This window comes from Pithys albifrons, chromosome 2 (genome assembly GCF_047495875.1).
Source record: "Pithys albifrons albifrons isolate INPA30051 chromosome 2, PitAlb_v1, whole genome shotgun sequence".
NCBI classification, from domain to species: Eukaryota; Metazoa; Chordata; class Aves; order Passeriformes; family Thamnophilidae; genus Pithys; species Pithys albifrons.
This window is the reverse complement of record NC_092459.1, coordinates 95,715,747-95,743,231: the sequence shown is the minus strand read 5'-3', so window position 1 is coordinate 95,743,231 and position 27,485 is coordinate 95,715,747. Positions and strand designations below refer to the sequence as shown.

The 27,485-nt window shown below is 37.6% G+C and overlaps 1 protein-coding gene across 3 annotated transcripts in view; it reads right to left on the bottom strand.

The window, feature by feature from the left end:
• The window catches only part of KCNK2 (potassium two pore domain channel subfamily K member 2), a 137,676-nt gene that overhangs the window by 28,168 nt on the left and 82,023 nt on the right, over positions 1-27,485 (bottom strand). For all 3 annotated transcript variants that reach the window (XM_071578608.1, XM_071578627.1, XM_071578618.1), the window contains 2 exons: positions 9,019-9,179; positions 5,722-5,908 (listed from right to left, as the gene is read on the bottom strand). In XM_071578608.1, coding sequence (XP_071434709.1) covers positions 5,722-5,908; positions 9,019-9,179 — 348 coding nt within the window. The remainder of the gene's footprint in view (positions 1-5,721; positions 5,909-9,018; positions 9,180-27,485) is intronic.

The window sequence follows — 27,485 nt, the reverse complement described above, 5'->3', positions numbered from 1 at the left end:
AAGATTTGACCCAAAGTATCTTCAAATCTATGAGAATTTAAAGTTTTGGCATCCATCTTCATCACAGGTTATTCTATTTCTGCTGCTACCATTAGTACATCTAAGAAAAAACTTCTAAAATATTTCTTATTTTCAACACTTTGGAAAGTATAGGTTGTTCTATGGTGCAAATACATATTCCTTACTGAGGTGAAGAACTCCATTTTAGTGAAGAATGGCATTAAAAATATTTCAGGGGTGCTTTAGGACAGTCTGGTTCTCAGGTAAGAAAGATCAGGATTAAAAATATATGTATTTTTTAACATTTATTTACATAAAACAAGTACCTTTGAAGTAAATATTTTTCTTTACTGTTGCCACCCTTTTCCCAATTCTTTCTACAGCTAACTGACTCAAAACAGAAACATGTAATTATTTCTGTATAGTTATTCTGGCTTTGTTTGCATTTTTGCTCCAAAAGTAGAAGGAGAGAATAGAAAGCACTGTTGATGTTGAGTATCTTAATTGCATACCAGCACAAATTTCTGTGTTATTCAAAAGCTGACCCTTCAAATCAGAAAATGCCTATGATTTTTCACAAGCAATAAAAGTCAGTCCGGGTATAGAAATATGATTTAATCCAGTTTTAATTGCAGAATAATGAGTACCTGTACACCATGCCTGTTGTGACAAACCTGGCAAACATGCTTAATCTTGAAATATCATTTGTTCCACTCCAAAGAAATATGGAGGCTCAGTCCTGCAGCTTGAAAGAAATTACCTCTGAGGACTGCAAAAAGAAGTCCAGAATAAGGCTAGCTTATGTAGAGACGTGGAAATGTGGAAGGCTTGGGACGGGATAATATTGCATTGTCTGTGAGAGAAAATGTAAGTAGGCTATACGAGTCACTTGGTGCCACTCAGTGGAAAATGGAGAGCCACTTCAGAATACAGAGCACAGATATATAAAACACTCCTGACACGCCGCCCTACAGAGACATCAAACAAGACAGCACTCTGACTTAACCTTAAAGCAGGATGCATGGTTCACACCAGACAGCCCCTATTATGGACATGAAGTCCTGAGGGGGCAAAGAGCACTTCCAAATGCCTAAAAGAGACACAAAGCCTGTGGGAGAGCACACAGCTCTCTTATGGGATGCTCGACACACCTCTTGCTCAGCATGACAACGATTGCTTTCTGTAGAGGCCTTTCTGCCAGTCCCTAGTGTCACATGGTGAAAGCAGATCAACTGGGCTACTATTGACCACCAGGTGAAGTGTTCCAGTTCGATGACATTAAATGAGACTAAAATATCTCAGTACTCTACAAGCTCGATCTCAGTACAAGCAATACAATGCAGACCCAGCTATCTGTATTACAATGGCAATACATCAGTTTCAGTTGGAGATGGAAACAGTAAAAAAGCAGTAGGTTAATAATCAGAGCTCAAACTAGGAAACCAAACAAAACAAACAAACAAACAAAACTATAAAAATTTTTTAAAAGAATTAAAATACATTTTTAAAGTAAGACTTGCAAAATTCTGTGACCTGTATAACTGGACTGATGGTCAAATAACCTTACTACATCATCACTATGCCCCACTGTGAAACAGACTATTGATGTTCTATTTATATTTCTGCTCTCTACTTAATTCAGTCAAGTCTTGGACATGTAACTTAATTTAGATTTGAAACCTGTTACATTAACTCCTTTAGAAATATTTGTATTTCTAGTATGACAATCTGCACTACAGCCTTTAACATCATTATATTCCTGAATCCCAAGTTCTTCTTTTGTCTCCCATTTAGGACAGCTGTTCAGAAACACACTCTCCTTTGCCTCCTAAAAGTTCTTCAGTGCTTCTCTTCAGCTCTTACCTGCGGTGATGCCAAAAAGCAGTGAATTCCGTGTCAGTGAAAAATGAGAGATATTGTAAGAAAGACTTCTTTAAACCTCAATACATATATTGACACAACCATGAGATTTGTATGTAGGGCTTGCAAACTTATGTTTGTGGTTTTTTCTCTGAGATGACAGGTCCCAGGAAAAAAAATTATTTGAACGTTTTCAACTATATATGAATTTTGGATTTTTGAGGGAACTTCATGGACCAAAACAGATAGATATTTATGAATTATTACATGGACCTCCAGTGTGCTAAAAAAATTGCCGTTTTGATTTTTATTGCTAAAAGTATACTTCATTATAATTGCAAACTGGAGTGTCACTGCCCACCATTATGCTTTATATTTGACTATAATTCTGAGTGGAAGAAGACAATTTTCATTCCAAGTATTATTTAAGAGAAATGCCACTCTAGACAGAAATAAAAAATCAGAAAAATTAATAAATTATCACCAGTGTGAGAACTTTTTCCAATTGCATTGCATCTAGGCAGTAAAGTGGACTGAAATAAGTATCATTCTGTCTGTTACATGACAGACCAAAACCAAGACCACCATGCTCTAGAGCAACAATTTCACATGCAATACCAATATCCCATCATAACAACCTCTCCTATGTCCTTATACAGCATTACATGCCTTAACCCTACATATTTCTCCCCTGTTTATGACACTCAGATTTCCTAAACTTCAAGGAGAGTGCTCTAGATGAAGCCGACCACAAAAACATTAACGGCCCTTAGTGTCTGCACAGTAGTTATGACTTCCCTAAATGACCCTTAGTGTCTGCACAGTAGTTATGACTTCCCTAAATGGCCCTTAGTGTCTGCACAGTAGTTATGACTTCCCTAAAACAAAAAAGAGGCAACCAAAAATTATAAAGAAAACTTACTAATTACAGTTGGAGTGCAAAAGATTCAGCATGCTTCTTCAAAATTAACAAGGAAGCCTAGCCCTCAGGACAAATTCCCTTAGCTCTACTGAGAACTTACAATGCCAATTTTCTTCAAATAGTTTAGTACTTGCATGTATGTATATATGGCCAAACCTCACAAACGCAGATTTGGGCAGGGCTCTCCCCACATGGGTGTGCCCTTCCAGCCTGCACAGTGGATTTTTTAGGTGAGGCACAGCGTGCACAGAACTGGCCCCACCGTTTAAGTCCTGAGGTCCATCTGCCACAGCTGAGTGAGCTTGGACAGTGACAGTGAAATCCTCAGGACTGTCACAGCACCCGGTACTAACCAGGGCTGACCCTGCTGAGCATCCAAGATCTGATGGGATGGGATGGCAGGGAGGCATTGAACTGCCAGGGGACGGTCCCTACTGAGACTTGAACTCAGGACCTTGGGATTCAGAGTCCACAGTGCTCTCCATGGGACCGCCCCACAGTTTAGTACTTATACACACAGATAACTGTAACCTTTCACAATATAAAGCACATTCAATGAATACCTTACATATTTTTCAGAATTTTTATTTAACCAGCCAATTTTGTACAGCATGACAAGAAAACAAGTAGACCTTTCCAAAAAATCCTTCAAGTCACCTGCCTTAAACTATGTTAAACTATATTCACCAAAGATTATAACATTGTCAACTTCACCTCTGACAAAATACAGTCCAGTGGCAATATTAACCTCCCACTTATGACAAATACAGTGATCTAACCCTGTTCTCTTGAGCATTGTCTTGTAAGTACAAATCTCATTCCCATATACTGACTTTAAGTCAATAACACACTGCAGTTCAAATGCAAGTCTTATACACATTAATCAAAGATAATAGAAAACATTCATGACACTGTGAAATAATGGATTTACAGTGGAATTTAAAAATAAATTAAAAAATTTATCACATGAACCATAAAAGGCCATCAGCTATAGAACAAAGTAATTTAAGAACATTCTGTAGAAAGTGTTTCCTGGTAAAATTAAAAAGCAGACGTGATGTAGGAACAAATTATGATATCAAGTGGTCTACAAATAGAAAAGTCTATGGAAATTTATAATGGGAGCAATGACGAATGTACTCAGTGTTCTCATTAGAGCCAAGTGGGCCATTTCACATAGTGCTTTACTGTAAATATAACTAGGCCTTTATACACTATCATTTTTATTCCCTGACATACATGTACCCTTCAGGAATGAAAGTCTAAAACACCCAGACTCTTGACTTGAAAACAGCATAAATTTTTTATTGGTGCTAGTTAGTATCTGACCAGAATCACAAATTCCTGAAGAAAAAATGAAAATAAGAAAAAGAATATGGGAAAGAAATGGGAAAGGGAGAAATAAGGGAGACACATAAAAAGAGAGAAACATCACAAATAACTATGTAAAAGTTCAAATAAATTTTATTTGCTGTTTTACAGCTCAGTTCTATAATTTACAGAAATCTTTGGCAAATTCTTATGCAACCTTCATTTTTAGACTGCTTGCATAGCTTGGTATCTTCAACAATAACTAAATTTCCTCCCATTTTACCCAGATCATTTATGACTCTTAGGGAAGTTCCTGTGTAGGGCTAAGGGCTGGACTCAATGAACCCTGTGGGTCGCTTCCAACTCAGCATATTCTGTGATTCTGTGACTATCACAGAACAGTTCAGATACTTCAGAGGTTCTTGTTGAACTTCACTAAACTGATAAACTTTTGCCAATTACAAGACCAGTGATATTCCTGCCATAAGGCAAAAATTCATGCAGGTTTATAAGAAGAATTACCCAGTCTGAGCCCCCTATCTTGGTACACTTGGATTCATGCAGCAGTCATGGGTATAGATGAGGCACAGGAGGATCCCACAGAGTGTAGATGTCTACTATAACCTCTTCACTTCAGCAGAGTAGCTACAGGCAGCAGCCCAGCACTGCTCTACTCCTCAGCAACCTCTGCCTTGCACAAGTTCAGAGGTGGGAGAAGCATTTCATGAAAGAGACTTGCTGGTGCTGCATGAGTGAAGCATCAAATCAGGCTGAAGAAAGTAAGTCTCAGACTCGAAGCACAAAGCTTTGAATTTCTAATCCTCACCTCTACACATCACTGACTTTGATCAACGTGCTTTACCAACACAGACAGCATATACTTACTCAGATCTATTCTGGGAAGTGGACTAACACCTCTAACACCTTTTCAAGAAAAAAGTTGACACAGAGAACCAGCCCAAGCTTTTTTTAGCTCTGTATGTCAAAGTTATTTGCCATCAATCCAGGCTAATAGAACCATTAAAATTGGACATGTTGTCAATGACTTGTGCTAAACCTTTTCCTTACATTACAAAACACACAGAAAATACAAACTGACGAAAAAAAATTGCAAATGCAGGACCCAACAGTAATAGAGACCCTTAAATTATAGAGTTCTGGAATATTTTGAAAGTGAAGGGGGCACACAAAAACTTTACAGGGTGAGACATTTTGAGTTACTCCAGCTGAAAAGATATATTCAGGTTAAAATACTGTATTAATTCTTGCACTTCATAATCTGTAAGAAAAAAAAACAAACACCACAAAGCAAACAAACAAAAAACCAAAACCAAAGCAAACCAAAAAACCCTACTTAGAGGTATCTTTCAACAGCATAGGAGGAGAGGAAACAGAGTATGCAGAGACAGACACCATGGCTTTCAGTGGCCCACCTCCCAGCTTGAGCCTGCCACATCACCCAAAAGGAGGGCAGGCCCTGTTACATTCACTGACACAAGAATGACAAAAGTAAAACTGAGACAGGCATCACAAGACAGCTATGTGTGTCCCAAAAAATATGACAAAAATGCAGAAAAAACATCACTGTGCAAAATATTACAAGATAAAGAGTTACAAGAAAATCTTACCTGCAACATAGTCACCAAATCCAATGGTAGTTAAAGTGATAACCACAAAGTAAATTGCATCTAGTGTGTTCCAGCCTTCTATGTGCTTGAATATAACTGCAGGAAGAGCAACAAACAGCACGCAGCCAAACAGTATGAAAATTATTGTTGAAATTATGCGAATCTTTGTCTGACTCACATTCCATTTCTGGAAAGGGAAGGGGAAATAGAGGAAACCCATTGTTAATAAAACTGCATTAGTGCATTTAAGCATCCATCCCCCACCCCCAGTGTGCATTACATTGCCCTAGAGGACAGTGCATTATAATTCTCAGAAAAATACAAGCAGAATTTTATTTTGAAAGGGGTTTCAAAGCAAACATGACTATCCTAGGAAACATTTGCCAGCAGTAAATGCAGAGCAGGGCTGGACTCTACATTGTAGCCACATTTGTGTTCTGGGAGAGCGGCATGTATAGCATTCATTAATATTAACAGCTGATCCTGCTAATCTTCTAAGGCGGGTCTAGATTTTTGAGTGACCTTCAAGTCGTGCGTGCACCTATAACATCTCTATATTTGTGCATCCCCAAATAACCAAACAAATAAGGTGGATTTTAACCATACTGTTCTCTCTAATCAAATAATCAGCTAAACACAACAATAGAAAAAAGAACCGTAAGGGATGCAAGAGATCACCATTTCCAAGCCTGACCCAAGGCAAAACAAACCCCACCTACAGCACTGCAAACACATTACTGGCCATGCAACATGGGATTAAGCTTAACTGCTTTTATCATCTGAGAGTTTTCCTAATGCCTAACCTGTATCTCAACTCCTTCAGTTTACTATTTATGGTCTTATCCAAGCCAAATAAAGAGATTGCTAATTCTCTCTTTCCAGCAAACTTTCACAGGTGTTCTCTTTCTGTCATATGTTCTTTCAAACAAATAATTTCTTTGTTTTGATTCCCCTTCCAATTCTTCTAGTTATTCCTTGGCACCAACCAACTATTCCATGTCTCACTGAGTGTTGTATTCAAAACTAGATATAAAAAAATAGTACAAAATAGGATGGAAGAATCCTTTCTTATGTTTTGCCTATTATTATATTTATTTTCCTATTTATACTCCCCTATTTATATGTTAACTGTTATGAAGGTTTTTCCACAGCAGTAAGACATTAACCCATATGAGCCTCTAGAGTCTGCAGAATATTTCTACCAAATTGCACCTAGACAGCTGTAACTGACATGTAATTGAACATTTTGTTATTCCTTCCTATAGTACTTTGAATTTGCCCTCCTTAAACTTAATTCGATCTATTCAGACTTTTTTTTTTCCAAAATTTTTAAGATCAGTCTGAATGCTAATTCTTTCTTCCAACTTTAGGTTCTCTCCCCAGCTTGAGATAATATGTAGATTTAAAGAAGCAAGTTGTTTTGATGCTGTGTCAATTATTAACATTTTTTTTTAAACTGCACCAAAGCTAGAACAGACTACTGCAAAGTCCCATTTGACATGCCTAGTCAATTAGATGTTTTACAAAAGAGTTTTCCATTTATGCAATGCATACTGATTCAGCTTAAAAGAAAGGAATATACAAATCCAGAAACTTCCACAACAATAGACCAAAAATGAAATTAGCTTGTTCACGATGCATATTTTCTTGTTTTCAAGTCTTAGTGGAAACTGTGTTTTACAGTCAGCATTACCAAGGTCAAGATTCTGTAACCCAAATCACAGCAGCAGTTTGGGTTATGGCAACATGAAATTCCCTGCTCTGACCCATCAGCATCTTCCACTTTCTTAGAAGAGCTAATAAATAGAATAAAGGAGTGTTTCAGACTGCAATATATAGACCACTGTCAAAAGGTGGAAAGACACTGTTTTTTTATGTTGGGCATTCTTGTTGTAGGGATACATCCATTAGAGAAAAAGAAAAAAAAAAAGGAAAACTATTATCCTTATGTGGAGGGATATAAGAGACACACAAATTGATTTCAGATCTTCTATACTTTTAAGAAAAAAAATTGGTTATAAAAATCCAGAAATTACAAAATGTTCTTACAGAATGTTCTTGCCTTTTTTAGACAAACCTCAGTGGAAATCTATGTTATTCACCAGTACCTTGTCTGGACCTGAACTGTTGGTTCAAAGCCAAAAGCACATGCCTTTTCTAAAAAAGCTTTCAGGCTTGTATTTACCTGCTGCATAAGGCTACTCAGCACAGGTCCAGTTTGCTTTGCTTCAAAAATAAAACCATGTCAGGCCCTTTCTACAGAGAAAGAGCGTCCCGCATGCAAGGTTAGGGCTTGTCACAAAACCCAGTCCTTCTAACACATGCAGTGCTGATGCAAACAGCTACAAAGTCAAGTTGGTTACTAAGTCTTCACAGATTCAAAAATTTCAGTCAGTAAAATGCAACATTAATATAACCTGATATGTGTGAAACAGATTCTGAATTCAAGGCATCTGGTTGTTAAGGACCAGCTATGGCAGAACTTTATCAATATCTGCACAAGTTTCTAGCCTCTTTGACAGGCCTCTCCTGAAGCTGTTATACTTCACATGAATAATTAAAGACTTGTAGCCAATAACATAAAGGGCATCAGCCTCTAGGCTGTGAAAAGTAGTTTAGCAGAAAAGGCTGAAAATGCCTTTAACTGTGGGTACAGCCTAGTGAGGAGACCACAAATGAGAGTCCAGTGTCAGGGGAGCACCAACAGGCTTTCTGTCTTTTATCCTGTCTTGCTGCTGTGAATGACCAAAGCTTCAGTCACTTACAGACTCACAAACCTGGAAATGTAGGTGCCTACAGATTGTAAGCATTTCCTCTGATATGAAGGCATCAAAATAGAGACATTAATAATGGGGACTTTAAGAGGCAGACTCCAAACATCACCTGTGAATCAACTCCCAGCAGCAGTAACAATTGCCATGTTACCCCTACAGCTCCCCTCTTACATCTCTCTGAATCACTGATTTGTTATCACAATCTATATAAAAACCTTTAAGTCTGAGGATCACAGCAAGCTTAGGAGTATAAGGGCAAAGCAAAAATAAAACATTTTGGATCTTATTCCCCTTCCCAACCATAACCACTGTAGGAAAGGTTGGGGGTCATCCAATACTCAATTAGGAGTGTTTAATAACAACTTTGGACTATGCCAAGTCCTTCCTACCTTTTGCTTTACATCTGGCTGCAATGGTGAGCTATATCCTGTTTTTCAGATTCATCATTTCATTTGTTACATTCAGTAATGAAAAATTTCATACAAGCAGTACGAAAAACAAATGAGGAGGTCAGCATACTCACAACAAAGGTGTCTTCTACTTTGGCAATTCCTTTTCCAAAGATTGTCCCTAGTTGGTCTCCAACACCAGCCAACAGAAAACCAAACAGAGGAATTCCCAGTAAGGCATAGATGATACAGAATATCTTTCCACCTTGTGTGCGTGGGGAGATGTTTCCAAAACCTAAATTACAAACAACTTGAGATATTTAAGAGGTTACAGATACTACATTACACATTTTAAAAGAACTGCAGGAACAGAACAGTTGAAAACAGTTCCTATCAGGTTAACCATATGACACAGCAAACATTGTGAAAAATTAAACGAAAATGTAGGCCATACAAGCCTCTTTGAGCTAAAATTAAACTGCTGAACAATTCACCAACTTATCTTGTATGTGTACTGCAGAGAAGAAAAACTCTGAAAAAAAATAAAACTCTGTTGGTTTGTTTGTTTGGGTTTTTTTAATTAAATGACAGCTTTTCTCATCTACTACATGTAGTAATAGCATTGGTTAAGCTATGCCTTAGCCTCTGCTACCTGCAAATTTCTGCTACTGGGCTTGTAATTGGCTGCAGTACCTGTAAACAACATACAATTTTCCTTCAGACAGGCTGAGTTTCAAAGCAAAACAGCCTCAAAAAACCCACTTGGATGAGACAAACAGGGATTTCTAGCATAAACTGGACTGTTTATATCCTTCATTATTAAAACTTTGGTTTTTTTCATTGTTACAAACAAAGATTAGAGAAACAGTTCACTGTCATGTCCATTTGAAACTGGAAATCATTTTGTCTTCACTGGCTCCCAAAATGCCTGGGATGGCTCAATTGCTGCTGTTCCACTTAGAATAGAGAAAACTGAAATGCAAGGAGTACAGGCTCCAGCACCCATGGAATGCCCTCAAATCCATGTCCTAGGATTAGTATTTTAATGATTTGGCCACTGCTACATAGGCAAAACCCTACAGACAAGTTTCATGAGCTTAAGTCCTGAGTTTTAATTCAGAAGTTTTTGTCCTTCAAAGGATCACTCATGTTTTGAGGAGCAGTAGCAGTAACAGAAGTAACACACCAGCATTTTGACCTTGTTTCCCTCCCTTTTCAGCCCAACAACATGCCCTTCAAAGGAGGCTAGGGGGAGAACTTTCCAGAAAAAAAAAAGGCTTCTTATCCATAGAGAAATTAGACTAAAGCTTTTTATAAAAAAAGAAATAACTTTTTTGTTAGAAAAACAACTTGTAAAAAAAGCAAAATATTTTAGCATGTAATTTGAGAAATTTGCATGAGATGCTTCATATACACATAAGTCCTTTAATGAAAATCCAATTTTCCTGTCAGTGAGCTGATGGACAAATTTTACTCTTAAAATAGCTTAGTGCTTTTTCACAATGTATTTAAATATTCTGAGCATGTTAGTTTAACACACAGGTTTTCCTTATGAAACCTTATAGTCCTAATTTTTGGCTCTACTCTCATGTAGGTAAGCTACACCAGAGCTCTGTTGCCAAAACTACTTTTTCCTTGCAGTACACACAAGACAAAGCTGTGCTTCACTTAACTGGGAACAGATTGTTCACCAAAGTGGTGGATACCCCATCCCTGTAAGTGTTTAAGGCCAGGCTGGATGGGAGTCTTAGGAATCTGGTCTAGGGAAAGGTGTCCCTGACCATGGCAGGGGTGGTTGGATCTAGATGATCTTTAAGGTCCTTTCTGATCCCAGCCATTCTATAATCCTGTAATTCACTAAAATAAAACCAAATCACATTGGGAATATATTATACTCCTAGACAATTTGCCCTAATATCTGTGTTCAGATAGTCATTATGTGAACAACAAATGCAGTGCTGATAGAGTTCAGTTAGATGAAACAAACTGATATTAAAATATTCCCCAAATGTCAACCAATAAACCTTGTCAAACTAACCAAAAAGAACAAAATAACAGGAAATATCAAATACAGATTGTGGAGTCACACAATTTTGTAAATTTTCCCTGCACTAATATAATGAAAAAGAGTCTGACTCAAGCAAATAGAAAAAAGTCAAGCAACTTTAGAGCAACCTAGTATGCTTCCCTAAGCCAGTCAGGTCTAAAATTATTGCTGATTATAATTCAGGAAAGTTCAGCTCCACTGAATTTGCTCTGTCCCTTCATGCACCAAGGAGAAAAGATTCTTGAGTTTTAAAATAAAATTAGCTCATCACTGACCAAAATGGGACAAACAGATCCAAGCTACTCTGTTTTCATAAACATGCCTGTTTATGCATCAACAGAAGCTTCAGTAGTTCCAGGGTGTAATTCCTGGGAGGTCTTAATGCAATTCAGAATCAAGAGTCTGGATACACCAGATTTAGAAAACTCATACTGTGGGATTTGGAAATAGCTCTCCCCTTTTTTTCTGTATTCACTTGCTCTACAAAAGAGATGTCTCATAATGGTGACAAAACACCAGCCTAGCGAAGCACATGCCAAGCAGGCAGTTTTGCTTGGCTCGCTTCATAGAACAAACAGGCATTCTCTGAGCATCCCACAGCTATTACAGAGACAGTTGCTCTGCAGCAGCTTCTCATCGGCTGCTAATTGGTAAGACGACGTGTGCTCTGTGTATTCTCCTCCCTAAATCAGTTATGTCTTCCTTGGGGGAAGGATGGTACCTCACTTCTACACTCAAATTTTTGCTTTTCATCCGAAAAACTGCCAAGTGCCTTCCTTCCATAAACAACAGAAAAGGTAATGCATTGTTAGTAATACTTTTTTTTTAAATCTTACACATTGCAGGAAGGTGTCTATTTCTGTCCAGATGCTCACTGCACATAATATAAATCATGGCGCTCTCAAGGTAGGAGATGTACTTCAGTGACCTGGTCCACCCAGGGGTTTCCATCACACAGTAATCACATTTCCTCCTGTGTCATGTTTTGTAACAGTCTGCTGCTGTACACCACAGCCTACTTTGTGAGTTACACAAATTGTCCTTAAATCCTACTTTCAGCTTCTCCAGTGAAATCATAATCCATTATTTATACAACAGGAGAGGAAACATATTTATATTTCATATTGTTGATGTAATTCCCAAGGGATTTGTGTCAGAAAAATAAGATTTCTTTCTTTAAATAATATTAATAGTAAAAAAAACAAAAAGCAAAATTTTGTTGCTAGGCAAAACACAAGGAAAACTTAATTTTGGGCATTGTGCTTGGAGAGGAGCACATGGCCATAGAAATGCCACTGCATATCTCTGTGTACCACACAGCTCTTCCCCATGTGCAGGGTAGGAATGCCTCACCCCACTGCAGTAGCTCACTGATGTGGTGTTGTCACTTCAGAGTTCTCCCTTCTGCTTCAGAGGCCAACATAAAGTCTGGCTACAACTGACTTGCTCACTGAGGAACCTCAGGCAATCAGCCACGCCATGCCATGCTCTGCTGCCTTTTCCAAGCCTCAGAGCTGCTTGCCTAGATGGGATGTGAACAGGACACACACACTGCAGTCATACACGCAGCCTCAGTACCTGTTACTCTTTACACCTTCAGTCCTGTGCAGCTCATTGCTTCCTCTGTTTCTACAAAGTGGATAGTTCCTACAACCAGTTTGCTCCTCATTTCAACCAAAATGACTGGGTTTGAAGTGGAAATGAACCAAGTGTTTGATTTCAACTTGCTAAAATTATTGGAAAGTTTCCCTCAAGGTTTTTAACCAACGCTATCCACACTGAACAGTACAGAGTACAAAATTTAGCTTGCCAAATGGGATCAGTTTAATCCAAAACAGAGTCAGTATCCTTCAGACTGTCCTTCCCCAATGCACCATCCCCACTTCACTTTCATAAATAGGAGCATGATTTGCCTCCTAATTTCACCAAATCACTTTCATGTCCTGCTAAATGCTTAGTATGCCTTTAATGTCCAAAGGACTTGACTCGGACAAGCAGCTGTGGACAAGAAATGCATTTTAGAAGGAGCTTCAGTAACCCCTGAGTGAATTAAGAATAAAAGGCCATTGTAAGTAGATTGTAACTAATTGCTCCACTCAACAAAATAACATATTCCATGGTTTCAATTCCAAACCTCTTAGTACCTCTGAGATTCAAATCAGATTCAAAGGGAATCTGGGTCCCTTTGGTCAGCGATAGAGGTGGAAGCAGGGCTATACTAAATGAAAAGGGGAAAAAATATTTTATAGGATTTTTATTTTCATGTTCTTTTTTTTCTTTTTTGATGTATTTCTTTGAGGATGAAAGTGTCTGTAACTTTGTCATCTGAAGGAGACTTGTTATTAAACAGAAATTGGTAACTTTGTTTTGCTCAAAAGCAGTAATATAATTACCAATGTTGGAAGTTTCAGTTTCTAGTTGAGTCTTTCCCCCCACCCTCAAGACTGAAAAAACAGGTTATATTGCAAATATGGAAAAGTTTGAAATGCTATGAATTCTCATACAATTGACAAGACACTTGTTCAGATGATGAGTGTGTTTTGCATTCAAACATTCATAAAAAAGAAGACTGACAATTAATTAATTTTTTTTCTGTTTTATCTAAAGAAAGAGATGCCTTCACTTTCTACTTAACAAGTATCTCATCCCTTTAGAAAGCTCTTTTAGACCCACATTTTCAGAGTGGATTTAGAAAAACTACAACTGAGCATGTTTTTCGCAAAAAACTACTACTGAAACTAACTGGCTGTAATTATTTCCCATGTGAGAGATTACAGGTGCTTTTGAGAGTTCTAGGACTAGATTTTACATGCAAAATTGTCTGGAAGAGATTCATTTATATCTAATATCTCAAGTGGGATTGAAAGGTCTGAGGAAGTTTTGAAACATTTTCTTTCCAAACAAGAAAACATAAATTCAAATACTAGTAAATGTTTTCTCAATGTTTTTGACATACCTCAGATTACGCAAGGCATCATTCTTCTGGTATCAAATGAAGCAAATATTATACCAAATTAATGTCATATATTTTGAGATATGAGAATCTACTCTTTGTGGTAGGTTTGGATATGGAGACCAGATCCATTGATCCATATAAACCACTGATGGAACACCTTAGTACTGAAGGATAAATGATTTGGTGAGCAGGCACACTCTTAATTACACAAAACTGGATTACAGAAAGTTGATACTGAGAAGATTTCATAGACTCAGAGCAAAGACTGAGCTCCTGGCCTGCTGAATCCCACGAGGCTGGAGGCAGGGAAAGGGCTGCCATGCCCTCAGCCTCAGCCCCCAGTCACTGTGTGCAAGGGACAGCAGTACTGCCATGGGTTCACATCCACCCTGACCCCAGCTCAGTTACACTGATTGCCCTTTCAAAAGGGCATGTGTGTGTTTTGATCCTGAATGCCAAACTGATTTTTAGAGATCAAACGATGCTTACCCCAGGCCCTGAGGAGCTATCTGACAAAATCCTTATGAAAGGTACCTCATTGAATTTCCAGAAGCTAAAATGCTTTTTCCCTTTAGAACCCTACTTGGGCTAAGGAGATTAGCATTTGAATACAACCCTGCCCATTAGTGCCACAGGAAAGATATGCACTTAATCACAGATAAGTAAGATATCTCTTTTAGCATAAATAATGGTCTACACATAACCATTAAACAAAATGCAGTGTATGTAACCTCACTGACTATGGGGAAATCTCTGCATATACTGCAGAAATACTGTAACTTGAATGTTTGTGTCCATCATGTGGAAAAATCCACATTTTTACACTGATTTCTTCTCCTTTCCTCTTCTTAACTCTGTCCTAAATGTCTAAGTTTGACATATTTATGAATACCTGCATCATATACTTACATATTTACAAATAGTTCATTGGGGTTTTATGGTTTTTGTTAGTACTAGTATAAGAGAATTTTAAGTTCTCCATGTGAGTTCTCTCTCAATGTTGTGAAATAGCCAGAAAATTCTTATTCCCTGAGTTACAAGCAGATAACTGAAGGACAAAGGAAAGCTAATTCCAAAATTCTCTATATCATTTAGGTCCATAACTCACACCAAATCTGTGAGTGAGGACTACGCATTACATTGACCCCTAACTAGGTAAAGTTTGGCATCTAAAATCCTCAAAGAATCTCAGTTAAGACCACACAGATATATGTTGTCAATATTTACAGAATCTTTGGACTGCCCTCCTCTTAGGGCCAACACACATGCACATGTCCATGCGCACACTTAGGTGAACATAGTGCAAGAGAATCTGAAGGCTAAATAAGGACAAGGATTATTATAAAATCTAAATACTGGGATGCATTGAACATTGTGCTTTGAAAGTACAATATTTCTGTTACATACATACAAGAACTCTTTCACATGTGCACTTAGTACATGTTACAGCCATCACTCACATGTTTTGCTTGTGAATCACATTATGAGGACACATATAATGCTCCTCCTTCAAGTTAATTCATCCATTGTGTATACAGAAAATAATTCAACTTCTAATTTTAAGAAATTTCTGCATGAATCTTGCTGAAGGAGGAGCCCTGTGAAAGAGCACGGAGGTAAAGGTACCTCTGCTTTAAACAATGGTCTGCCATGAAACTGGAAATCTCTGCTTAGAGGTTGGGCATAATTTCTTCATGGAATCATAGAATCTTTTAGGTTGTGAGAGACCTTTAAAGAGTGAGTCCACTAACCTAACACTGCCAAGCCTGCCACTAAACCATGTCTCTAAATGCCATATCTACATATCTTCTGTATACCTCCAGAGCTGGTGTCTCAATCACTTCACTCACTCACTCAAACTTCTAGAAGACAATTTTCGTAGTTTTAGTCAGTGATCTAGGAACCTTATTGCACTGCTGTTTATTTAGTGTTTGGTATTCTCCAGAATCCAACATACGGTATTCAGATTTTTAGCACTAATCCATTATTCTGTGCCACAAACCTGTAAATATATTATTTTGTAGGCTATGATATTCTAGCCTGAGCCTGAAAAGGACATTTCGTTTTAAAAACCCTCTTTATTACCAATACCTCTTTTTTAACTAGGAATAATAACAGGATAACCTAGACTGACATTAATAAAATGTGCAATATTCAAGAACTGACAAGACAGGGGCTGATCTCCTTTCAGTGGTTTCTTTTCATCAGTGTTCTGTGAGAGCAGTAATCAAATCAATAAAACTTCTTTTAAAAGAACAGGTTATAAATATTCATGGAAAATAAGTTTCCTTCATGTCAAAGTGTTGTGCTGGAGAGGTGAAGAAGCATTGAAAGGAAAGTCTCTGTACGGATGCAGAAGCTGTTGCAGTATTGAATAACTCACATTCAGTTGCTAAGGCAATTTCTAAAGGAACTGGGTAATAACTGTTAAATGACTTTTAAAAGCTTAAACATCAATTCAGATATCTCTGCCTCCCAGCACACGTTCTTCATTTCATTCAGTTGTCACTTTGCCCGCTAAAGAGTATCTACATCTCATCAGTAGTAGGACTTCTGTCCCTTTTTCAATTATTTCCTTTATTTGTTGCTGTTGTTGTTATTGCTTGCATTAATTTTACCTCTAATTCTTATTCCAGCAAAATTGAATCAGTTCCAAAACCCAAAAACTCCCACTTGCTTTTTGCCTCTACACAAGATTGCTCCATGGGAGCAACTTGCCTTGCTAACACAGCTGGCAAAACATGATGTACTTTAAAGCAAGAAGTTATTACTCACAACATCATGAAACTTTTACTACCCATATATTCTTATTGAGTATAAACACAGATCTAAGGTGACAAAGTGACACTCACACTACAAAAAAGTCAACAGCAATATCAATGTGTACATAAAATACACTGATCCAGCCGACCCACAGAAAAACAAAAATTATGAATTTTAAATGTACAGAAAAACACAGTACATGAACAATTTTTCTGATGCTGCAACTTAAATGGAAATCTGAAATAACTTTTTCTAGAGTTTGGGGCTTTCTTTCAATAACTTTCTTTTCTGTTCAGTAAAAGTAATTGAAGGAACAGGTTTGTGTTTTTGTTTACAAATAAATCAATTCTCAGTGCTGGGTAAAGCAAGCTTTTGCTGGCCTCTCCATCCCAGGGGAAAAACAACCCACAGGCTTTCCAGCAGAGTGAAAAACTGCCCTGCCTGTACATGTTTCTGTTTTCCCTACAAATAGTAAAATGTAGCAAATTAAAGTTACGGCAGACTTACAGCACAAATGAGATGGGAACAGCTAAAACACGTAAAGTCTCCAGCAGTTGCCCTTTCTCCCTCACTGCACTACTCTTCCCAGAGGTGAGGACATCCAGTTTCTCAGGAAACATGTTCTATGCCAGCACAGATGTTCTATAAACACACCTTGGTTAAATGAATCCACAGATTTAAAACAAAAACTAAAAATCCCACAATCAGCAATTTTGGACCTCAGATCACGTTAAGCTGATACAAGTGGCCAGAGTGAGTGCAGGTTCTCTGACCTATCAGCTAAGCCACAATTTTCTTTCCAGTTTTAAACTTTCTTCAAGCACCCCTATTTCACTTCAAGAGACCTTTCCCCAAGTCAGTGTTCAAAAATGCAATAATTTTGCCTCACCAGTTTTTATTTCCAGTATCTATCTTTGCTTATAAGCTACACATACACAGCTCATGTATCCCGACCTTTCCCCCTGAATTAGTTAGGCAGAGAAATTCTGGCCAAGAGAGAGCAGTGCAGGGGAGAAGGAGCAAGGAGACTGCCAGGAAAGAGAAACTCCTCATTTGCATGTATTTAAGGACACAGTTGCTTAATCTTATTAAGACAGGTAGGAAGAAGGGCTCTTCAAGAGAAAATATATGTTATTTTGCACATGTCAAATAACTGAGTACTTTATTACTAATTACTAAAAAAAATGCTTCTTGATGCAGTCCTACCACATACCAGCATACTATAGAACAATTTCCTCAAAATTTTAAGGTTAAAAAAGAAGGAACACTACTGAGGTTCTAAAAGAAAAAGGTCTGAAGATCTTTGTTCATGGTATTATTTTCTTCTGTAAAAAAATTTTTGTCACTGAGGCTCTCCATCAAGTACCCAAAAGTGTGATGCTAGCCTTCTTTCCAACTAGGACTAATATGGAACCTTAAAAACAGAAAAAATTAACTACCACACATAAATAACTTCTACTTACTTCACACTTTTGCCTTCTAGCTACTTACATGTTATACTCCTGATTCAGCAAAGCAAGTGACATATTTAACTTTAAATGTTACCTGAATAGAGATAAATTTAAACATTTTTAAATAACTGCAAGCTTACTCATTCTGTCAGCATATACACCTGCAAAGATTAACATGCATATATACTTTTTCAAATTAAATTCTTAACAGATTTCAGTTGATTTTTCAACACTGTCATGATGTGGCAGAAATCAATCCTGCAAATCACCAGCACTTTAATTTCCCAGAATTTCACACTCTGTAACAAAGGATTTTTGATAAAATGTCATTATCCAAGCAATTCAAGAAAGTGCAATTACAAGACAGCAGAAATATTTTAAATCCTTCAAAGGAACAAGAAATGATTTCTGTTTCCACAGTTTTTAGTGACTTAAAACTATGCAGGTGTGTGGGTTTTTCCTCTGCAGTGAGAGCGCTTCAGCAGAAGACAGTGAAAGATGAGCACTCTGTAGCTCACCAGCATCCTCCCAACCCTCAGTACAACTCCATGCCCTCACCCAAACCACTTGGTGAGCTATCACTGTAGAGATTCTCATGTGATTCTTTGGCAAAAAGAGCGACCTAAACACAGCAATTTACAGAAAAGGAAAGATGAATTTCTCATAAATTTTGTGATTCTAAGCAGAAGTTCCTAACAGAGTGGTAACTGAGCATAAAGTTGTCTCTGTATTATTGTCAGGTAGTGCAAAATTAATTTCAAACTTTGTGCTTTTAGTACACTGAAGTATTTTGTTTACATTCTCAGCTTGCTTTTGAAAGAAGACATTGTGATTTACAGTAGACAGGAATTTCAACATGCAGCAAAATCATGACCAATTATTTCCTTCACACCTTTCTTTTAAGTATATAGGATATGATTTTTCTTTTACAAAGTAAGTGGAGTCTTTTAGAAATCTCTAGTCATCTCACCTGCATATAAGAAAATAATTCAAACTGGGACAGAATGTTTCAAGAGACAGAGAATAAGATTTTCAGCTAAAGAACTTCAATTTATATAATCTAGTATTTCAGTTCACAGGGGAAATGGAGAACTACAACAAATATATATAAAAATTAACCACATGTAAAGATACTTCTCAAGCATTATTTCACTTCTTTCTCTACTCCCAAAAGCCCAGAGCTGGAATACAAATAGGTGAGTTAGTGTAGACTAAGGCATCTCCCTCTACAAAGACAGCTTTGAGGCTTGTTTGGACTATGGAATACGTATGTACCTACATAGCCTCCTGAAGTCACATGTGAGATATGGTCTCAGTTAGACCAATCATACCAACCTAGAGTAAAATAATATGTATTTATTAAACAAATGGAAAATCAAAAAGCAAATACCTTGAGATCTCGACAACTAAAAAGCACAGATTATCAACTCACACATTTAATGCTTCTCTCCCTCATGGCTGTGAGGCAAAAGGAACAAACCATCTCTTCTCTGGTCTTCCCAACTTTAGATCTTAGTGTTGACTATCAGCCTTTGGTACCATTTAAATCATAAGTATTTGAGGGCACTTTACACCCTGCAGGGTCTGACAGCCCACTGGAAAGCAAATGATGAACCAGAGAAGATACCAGAAGGAAATGAAGCCCTGGATTGCATTACCACTGCCAAACAGTAAAATGGAGTCAGAAAAGCAAAGAGAATGGCCTTTGGGGAGTGCATATGGATGGCTTTCAATATAAAAGTTTTAGGTTTAATGGATGAAGGCTTTATCTAGTTCCTACTTTGAACGAGCATTTTGGCCAGTTTTAAAACACAAAAGTACCCATTTACTTTTTTCTCTGTGTCTCCTTAAGTGTCAGTACATTTTCTGAAAGCAACAGCTCCCTTTTCATCAAAAGCACAATATCTCTTTGAACCAAAAGACAAGTTAAACTTTTTCCTGAATAAAGTTATATTGTTTCTCTACCCCTAAAACATGAAAGCATTTAGACATACAGACAGCACAGCAGTTATGAAAGCTAAAGATGGTAAATCTTCATGACTTTTAAATGAAACTGATACTGGGACTGAGAAAAGGACAGCTACATTAAAGTATCTCTTGTGGCCTTCTTCAACCTTAAAAGATTAAAAGTAATATGAATGATATTCTTAATAGCATTTTTAGCAGATGGCATATATTGAAATTAATTTTTCTATTGTTATTATTGCATTCAGAAACACATTGGAAAAAAGAATGTGCTAATTAGTCCTACTGAAGGACAGTACTAGTCCACTACTACCAGAAGAAGCAGAGAGTAGCTCAGATGCATCCTTAATTACATATTAGTTACTTCAGTTTGAAATTTGAATTTCATGGAATTTCATAGAATTTCCGAAACAATTCTATATAAAGAAAGAAATCTACACCCACTTTCTTTAAATGTGTTTTGCCCTTTTACACAGAAAATATTTTCCAGAAAAAAATACTTTAGATGCTCTCTACTCCCTGCAAAGGTTTCCCTTTTTTGATAGGAGTATATGATCATGAAAAATCACACTTACATAACCAAGACTGGCTGTCCTGAAGGGTTTGGAAGAAGCCAAACATGGCATACTAGTTTCTTTAAAATTTTGGCAAATAACAACAGCTGATTTTGCAGAAGCCTGCATGACAATCACTGAGAAAATGCAATATATACTTCACCAATATTACTTGCTCTGTATTCAGCTTGATCAAGGAAATTAGAGTAGCTATTTTGTGTTCAAATATGAAAACTAAATTGTTTCCCATTCTATTTAAATGAAATTATCCTGGAAAGATACTGTTCAAAATATTTTGTAACTCCGACTGCTTTTGCTTACAGGATCTCATTCTCTGCAGGCAGCAGAATGGAACCTAACTGGGCTGACAACTGTGAGTGTTTTTAAAAAAATCCCACCCAAAGCCTAGATTAATTTGTTTACATCACAATTGTCTGATTCCACTGGATACTATTCATCAAGAGAAATCAGAGGATAACAGTTAATTTTGCAGCAAGTAATTCAGCTATCACAAACTGAAGCCTATCAATTTTTAGCTGGCTTTAACAAGGACTTCTTTTCTGAGACCAGAAATATTTGTAAAAGCATTTTAGGTCAGCCTGGTGTTGCCGTAAAAGTCTGTAAAAAAGACTCCGAGCCAAGTTTTGTAGGAGATAAGATAATGGGCAGGCACTTTAATGAGCAACCCCGCTCATCCAGGAATACATCAACGCACGCGCAAGCAAGCTCTAAGTTCTATAGTTTTTATAATATAACCTATCCAATCACTACTGTCCACATGTCCAGTTCCAGCTCTGTCCCCTCCCAGTTCCCATCCCTGTTGAATTGGGGCTGGGGTCGTTGGGACCCTCTGTCTTCATCCACCTCCTCTTCTTCAGCACACAAAGGCCTCTTGGACGCTCTCCAGGGCTTTGGGTCACACTGCTCCATGTTTATGTTCTCTTCTGATATGCTTTAATCAGGTACCTTGAGGAAGAGACTAAATAGCTGGCAGATCTCAGCTGCCTGTTCTGGAGCAGGGGTAGAGATAGAAGGATTTTATGCTACAAGCTGCTAAATATTAATTCACTAAAATCTACGGCATTACATCTACTGTGTCTCTAAAATATACAAAATATGAAAATTGAAAAATTAAAAAAACCCTTTCGGCATCACTGGTATATCTTACAGCTTCATCTGCCCACAGACAAATGGGGCAAAAAATGTTTGTTGCCATGTTCTTCTTCAGCTCTCTTATTTTTGGTGGAAAAAGAACCATTGAATGAATTTGTTGTGTTTACATACAAACAGATGGAAGTTAATGACCTGGCAATATGCACTGGCAGCCCTGAAAGCCAACGATATCCTGAGCTGCATTAAAAGAAGGTCAAGGGAGTTGATTCTCCCCTTTTACTCTGCTCTCATCAGACCCCACCTGAAGTACTGCATCCAACTCTAGGGACCCCAACAGGGGGATGTGAAAGTGCTGATGCAAGTCTAGAGGAGGCCAGGAAGACAATAAGTGAATTGGAGCACCTCTCCTATGTAAACAGGCTGAGGGAGTTGGGGTTGTTCAACCTGGAGAAGAGAGGGCTCCAAGGAGACTTTATAGTGCCTTCCAGTACCTGAAGTGAAGGAGGTCTGCAAGAAAACTGGGAAGGGACATTTTACAAGGGCAGGTAGTGATAGGACAAGGGGGTATGGCTTTAACCTGAAAGAGGGAAGGTTTAGATTAGATACTAGGAAGAAGATTTTTCTGTGGGAGTGGTGAGGCATTGCATGCAACTTGTTGCCCAGAAAAGTGTGGATTTCGTATATCTGGGAGTATCCAAGGCCACACAGAATGGGGCACTGAACAGCCTGGTCTAGTGGAAGGTGTCTCTGCCCATGGCAGGGATAAGTTGGAAGCAGATGATATTTAAGGTCCCTTCCAACCCAACCCATTCCATAATTCTATAAATTATATGTCTATTTATATTCCCAAAGTAGGACTCAATAGTGCAAGTCTTCTGATTCCTTTATTTTAAGTTATCATGTACAAATGTTACTATATCATCTGGCAATTAAAATTTTTCCACACAAAAAAAAAAAATCTTTAGGCTCTCAACTGGCTACTAAGGCATTAATAAAAATTCTACAATATCTAAGGTGTTCTGTTGAGGTTAAAGGAATTTACATTTACCCCCCAAAATAAGAGCACTGCATGTGTTTCTGTGGTCCAGTGTACATTAGCTCCAACCAAAAGAATGAAATTCTGGGAGACATGGAAAGAAAAAAAGAAAAAAGGAAAGCAAAGGAAAGGGAAGCAAAGGAAATAGAAAAGGAAACGAAAAAGGGAAGGGAAGGGGAGGGCAGAGTTGGGCAGGAGCAAGGTGGTGGCAGGAGGGGGAGGGGGAGGGGGAGGGGGAGGAGGGGGAGGGGGGAGGAGGAGGAGGAGGAGGAGGAGGAGGAGGAGGAGGAGGAGAAAGGCATCTCATACTGGAAGAATAAGTGCATGACAGGCCATAATAGTTCTTCCAGATAGGACTACTGGCAATTTGGTTTACTTGGTAGTTGAAGACTAGAACTCTACATATATTAAAATTATGAACAATTAGACTAGATATATTTTTTCTTAACAATTCTATGTACACTTAATTTTGCTAAGCTCTTCAATTCAGAAGGGTCAAAATAGATAAAAGATTTTGAACCTAAATAAATCCCTAATGAAATGTCTACAGATGAAACCTATTCTCCAAAGAAATACTGTTCCCAAATGCATTCTTCAACAGAATAAAATGGTTATATATGCATTCTAGAGGAAGGCAGAGAAGTAGAGCTGAATGATCCAAGGCTGCCTCTAACTGCAATATCCATTATAAGTAGACATAGGACTCTCATACAGCCATGCTCAGGAATCATGTAGAACATGAAAGGATTCTACATAATAGGATCATATTCTTTTCATGTCTTCAATTATACTAATTAGCATACACACAAAAATCAATTAAGTGCAACAGATGTGCCCTTCCTTCTTGTCGCTTCCTTCAAGAAAATTCCTTCAGAAATTACCTAATGTTAAATCAAAGTGTTCCAGAAATACGGTAAAATCAACTTTCATGAATTCATATTTGTTCCTTTATTTAAGCAAACAAGAGATTTTCTTCCAAAAAGGTATCCAGACTAAGCTTTGAACATTCTTGCATTCAGGATTCACGCATACATGTTACAAACACATGCAAGCAATAAAGAAAACAGACCAAATTATGAGTCTGCATTAAAAAAGCCAGTCTCCTGTCTCTTGAAGTGAAGAGGATTCAAATTTTAAAAATCGGAACCCTCACTGATGCATAAAAACCCTTAAAAAGTATGTACTGGACACAGAGTTCTGGAGATGAAATTTCAGGTTACCTGTGATGATGAGATGCCCAAGTAATTGGACATCACAAGATGCTGATCATGAAACAGACCACCCTCCTTAACTTGAGAAGAATTTGCCAATTAAAGTGCAAAGTAACTACAAGAGTGATAGAACAGTTTTCCACAGTTATCACTAGAAAAATAATCTACCCTTGAGGTTAAGTATCTTTTCAGATGTATATTGACAAAAAAGAAAGTTAGAACCATTTCAAGTATACATTTAACCATCTCAAAATAGATAATGCCTCTTCCAGTTCTTCTCCAAGCCAAGAACATGCTGTGACCTGAAAATAAGTGTATGCGATACTACAGAGAGAGTAACTGGCTCTATATACAATTCTTTCCCTGCACATTTTTAGAAAAAGCTACTACATATGACTAAGCCACTTGATGCTACCTCTTCTATCCTGAACAATAGCCTCCAGATGCTCATTTTCATATATCAGAACTGGAGGAAAAAACTATAAATCATAAATCTGATATCTGCAATGGAGAAATAAAGTCTGCATTAACAGAAGCTGGCATAGATCTTTCCATTGCAGACCTCTTCAGCTGAAAACTAGATTGTGTGCCTCAGCTGTGTTGTTCAACCCTGTACTCATAAACCCTTGGTAAACACTACAGAGTCCTAATAAACATCTAGTGCACAGCCAGTCTTTCCTACTGCTTCCCAATGTTGCCGTAATTTTGATGAACTGAAAATCTAGAAACTACTACACAAAGTGAAAAATTGAACAATTCAGACTAGCAAATACAGATTTGCACAGAAAAATATCCCCAAGCCCAAAGTTTTCTCCAGTCAGAATACGATCTTTTCACATGGCAGTCTTTAGCCAACAAAAAATTTATTTCTTACTTGGCACCAATATTCTTGGATGTATTAATGGTGGAAGACTAGGAGAAACTGGGAAAGATTGTTTTCAAAAGCTTGACAGTGAAGGAAATTCAAATCAAACCTTTAGAACTGAACTTGTAGCTACACATCTCATGAAATGGCTGTTTCCCTTTTACTATCACTCATTTTAACTCCTACTCCTCTCAAGCTGATTTGAGAAGAAATACCATCTCTTGTAATGCATATGAAAAATGCAGAGCTCAAAACTGGATATATGTCCTGGCCTCTGGACAGCCACGTAATAAAATTAAGAATATAAATTATAACACAACTTCTTCCTGTAAGAGCCACCTGATGAACAAAATCAGCTATTTAAAATTTCTCCACGATGTTCATGCACAAAAAATAAGCCAGACACACTGATAGCTCTATTCCTTTTTCAGGGAAGCCACATGAGTGTGTCCTTTTCCCCCACTGCATTTCTAAGCAGCTACAAAGTTTAAATCTGCTCACTCACCATCCTCAATTTTACTATCCATGTACCTGTTTCTGTCCTCGGCTACCAGCTACCCCTATGCTGCTTGTTATCTTCTATAACATGAAGGAGAAAACTGCATTTTTTAGCCGGGTGACATGAGATGTCCCAGCTGATGAGCTTTGAGACTTCACAACGTGAAGAGCAGATGGAAAAAAGCAGGATTTTTTTCACCCACAGTTACTGAGTTAACTTTCTTTTACTTTTTCTCTCACTCCTTTCTTACACCCCCTTCAAAGAAGGTTTACAAACTCTTGAGCCCCACAGAAATAAAAGCTCCAATAAAACCTCTCTGATCAGAAACATGATCCAGGGCTCAGCTGGAGACTCTGACTGCAGTATGCATCCTCTGCAAGGTAGCTAAGACAGTATCTTACAAAAGATGAATATATCAGAGATTAGACCTGCATAAACTGCACAAGCTACTGGGTCACACAGCCTTGGTGTAACCATTTGTCCATGAAACTACCTGTTACCGCAGTTCAGGCTGAAGCTTTAGACACCAGAGGTTTTAATCAGTGTCTGCTAATATATAAAAGTTGAGGTGATAGTTTTTGTCTTTGCGCTCCAGAGACAAATGCATTCAATGAATTTTATACAGGTGTATCAGCTGCATGTGAAGTAACTCTCAAAATGCCAGCCAGATGATGATCTTAGGCACAAAATGTATATAAGAGAGCTCTGATTTCTCACAACTGGTCAACCTCTCTTCTGTTTGCATCAATTTGAAGAGAAATTTCTGTGTGAACAGAAGTTGTTTACATCCATTTGTCAGGAGGTGGGAACAATAAGTGACTACTAAAACATAAAGCCCTGTACTTCTTGTAGAGATGCCAGCATATATATATTTAAAAGACCTTGACACAAATACAAATGTGTAAACATGTTCATACTTTTAAGTGTATATTGTTTGTGCAGTTAGAGAACAAAGAATTTTGCCATACACAGATCATGTTATACTATTCCTACTGCATGGCTGAGCCAAGGTATTGTAGCCAAATACCAGGAAGTCTTCATATTCTTACATACAACAAGACATATTTTTCTGAAGGCCTTTCAGTGTTCCAGTTAACTTATTTTAACTCCCATTGGCTCTGTGCAAACTGAGTTAAGTTATGAGAACACCTGTGGCTGCCTTACAACACAGCTACCATGAATTGTGCCACTGTTAGAACAGGTAAGAGAATCTCCAAAACCTCTCAGTACAGGAGTACCTTGTTAGGCTGGGCTTGAAACCTTTCTATATAAAAGGACAAGGATTGGCAAAGGATAGTTTGGCAGAGAATATTTCAGCAGCATGAAAATAAACTCATCAAAATTTGAAGCATAAATGAGAGAAAAGTAGAATGGCATTAATTTGAAGAAATAAAGAATATATAGCCAAGAAACCTAGACATAGTTTCAGTAAAACTACCTTTACACTGGACACCGATGGTATTTCCCAAATTGAAGGAAAAAAATATAAGACTGCTTTTTCCAGCATATTTGAATTAATTTTTATTATTATTGCCAGAATGCCTCACAGGAAGGATAAAATGTTGTGATTACAGAAAGTCTCAAGAAGAATATGTCTCTACCACAGACCGAAAACAGAAGAGTGGAAAATTCTGGGGTTAGACATCACTGAACTTATGAATACTGAATCCAGGAGTACCACATACATGTTGTCTTTTAGCTTCAAAATAATCTCCTTTTCACAAGAGTCCTCCGAGGTCATGACCCACAGAGAACTTCCTCATGCCTCTCAAACCAGGCATACACACAGATGTTTGCAGGGTCAGGATCCAGCATTTTAGCTACACCACATGTTACATAGGCATTATTTTTAAACTTTTGTGGCTGGGTATGGTTCCATCTGACTCATGTTTAGATTTACTAGCTGTATGTATCGATATGGTCAAATGTTGTTAATCTACTTTTGTCTCTGGAATCTTTAGATTTTAACTTCTCTAGAAATTTCTTTCTGTATTTAGCTATATTTAATTATAATGCCACATGTTATATATTACGTGACAGATTTATTGCTAAGGGCTCATCACTAGACTAGTCCAAAAACTAAGGGACAAAAGTGATAAAAAAGTAGCTCCAAATGGTGGCACTTACTGCCTCAAGGCCCC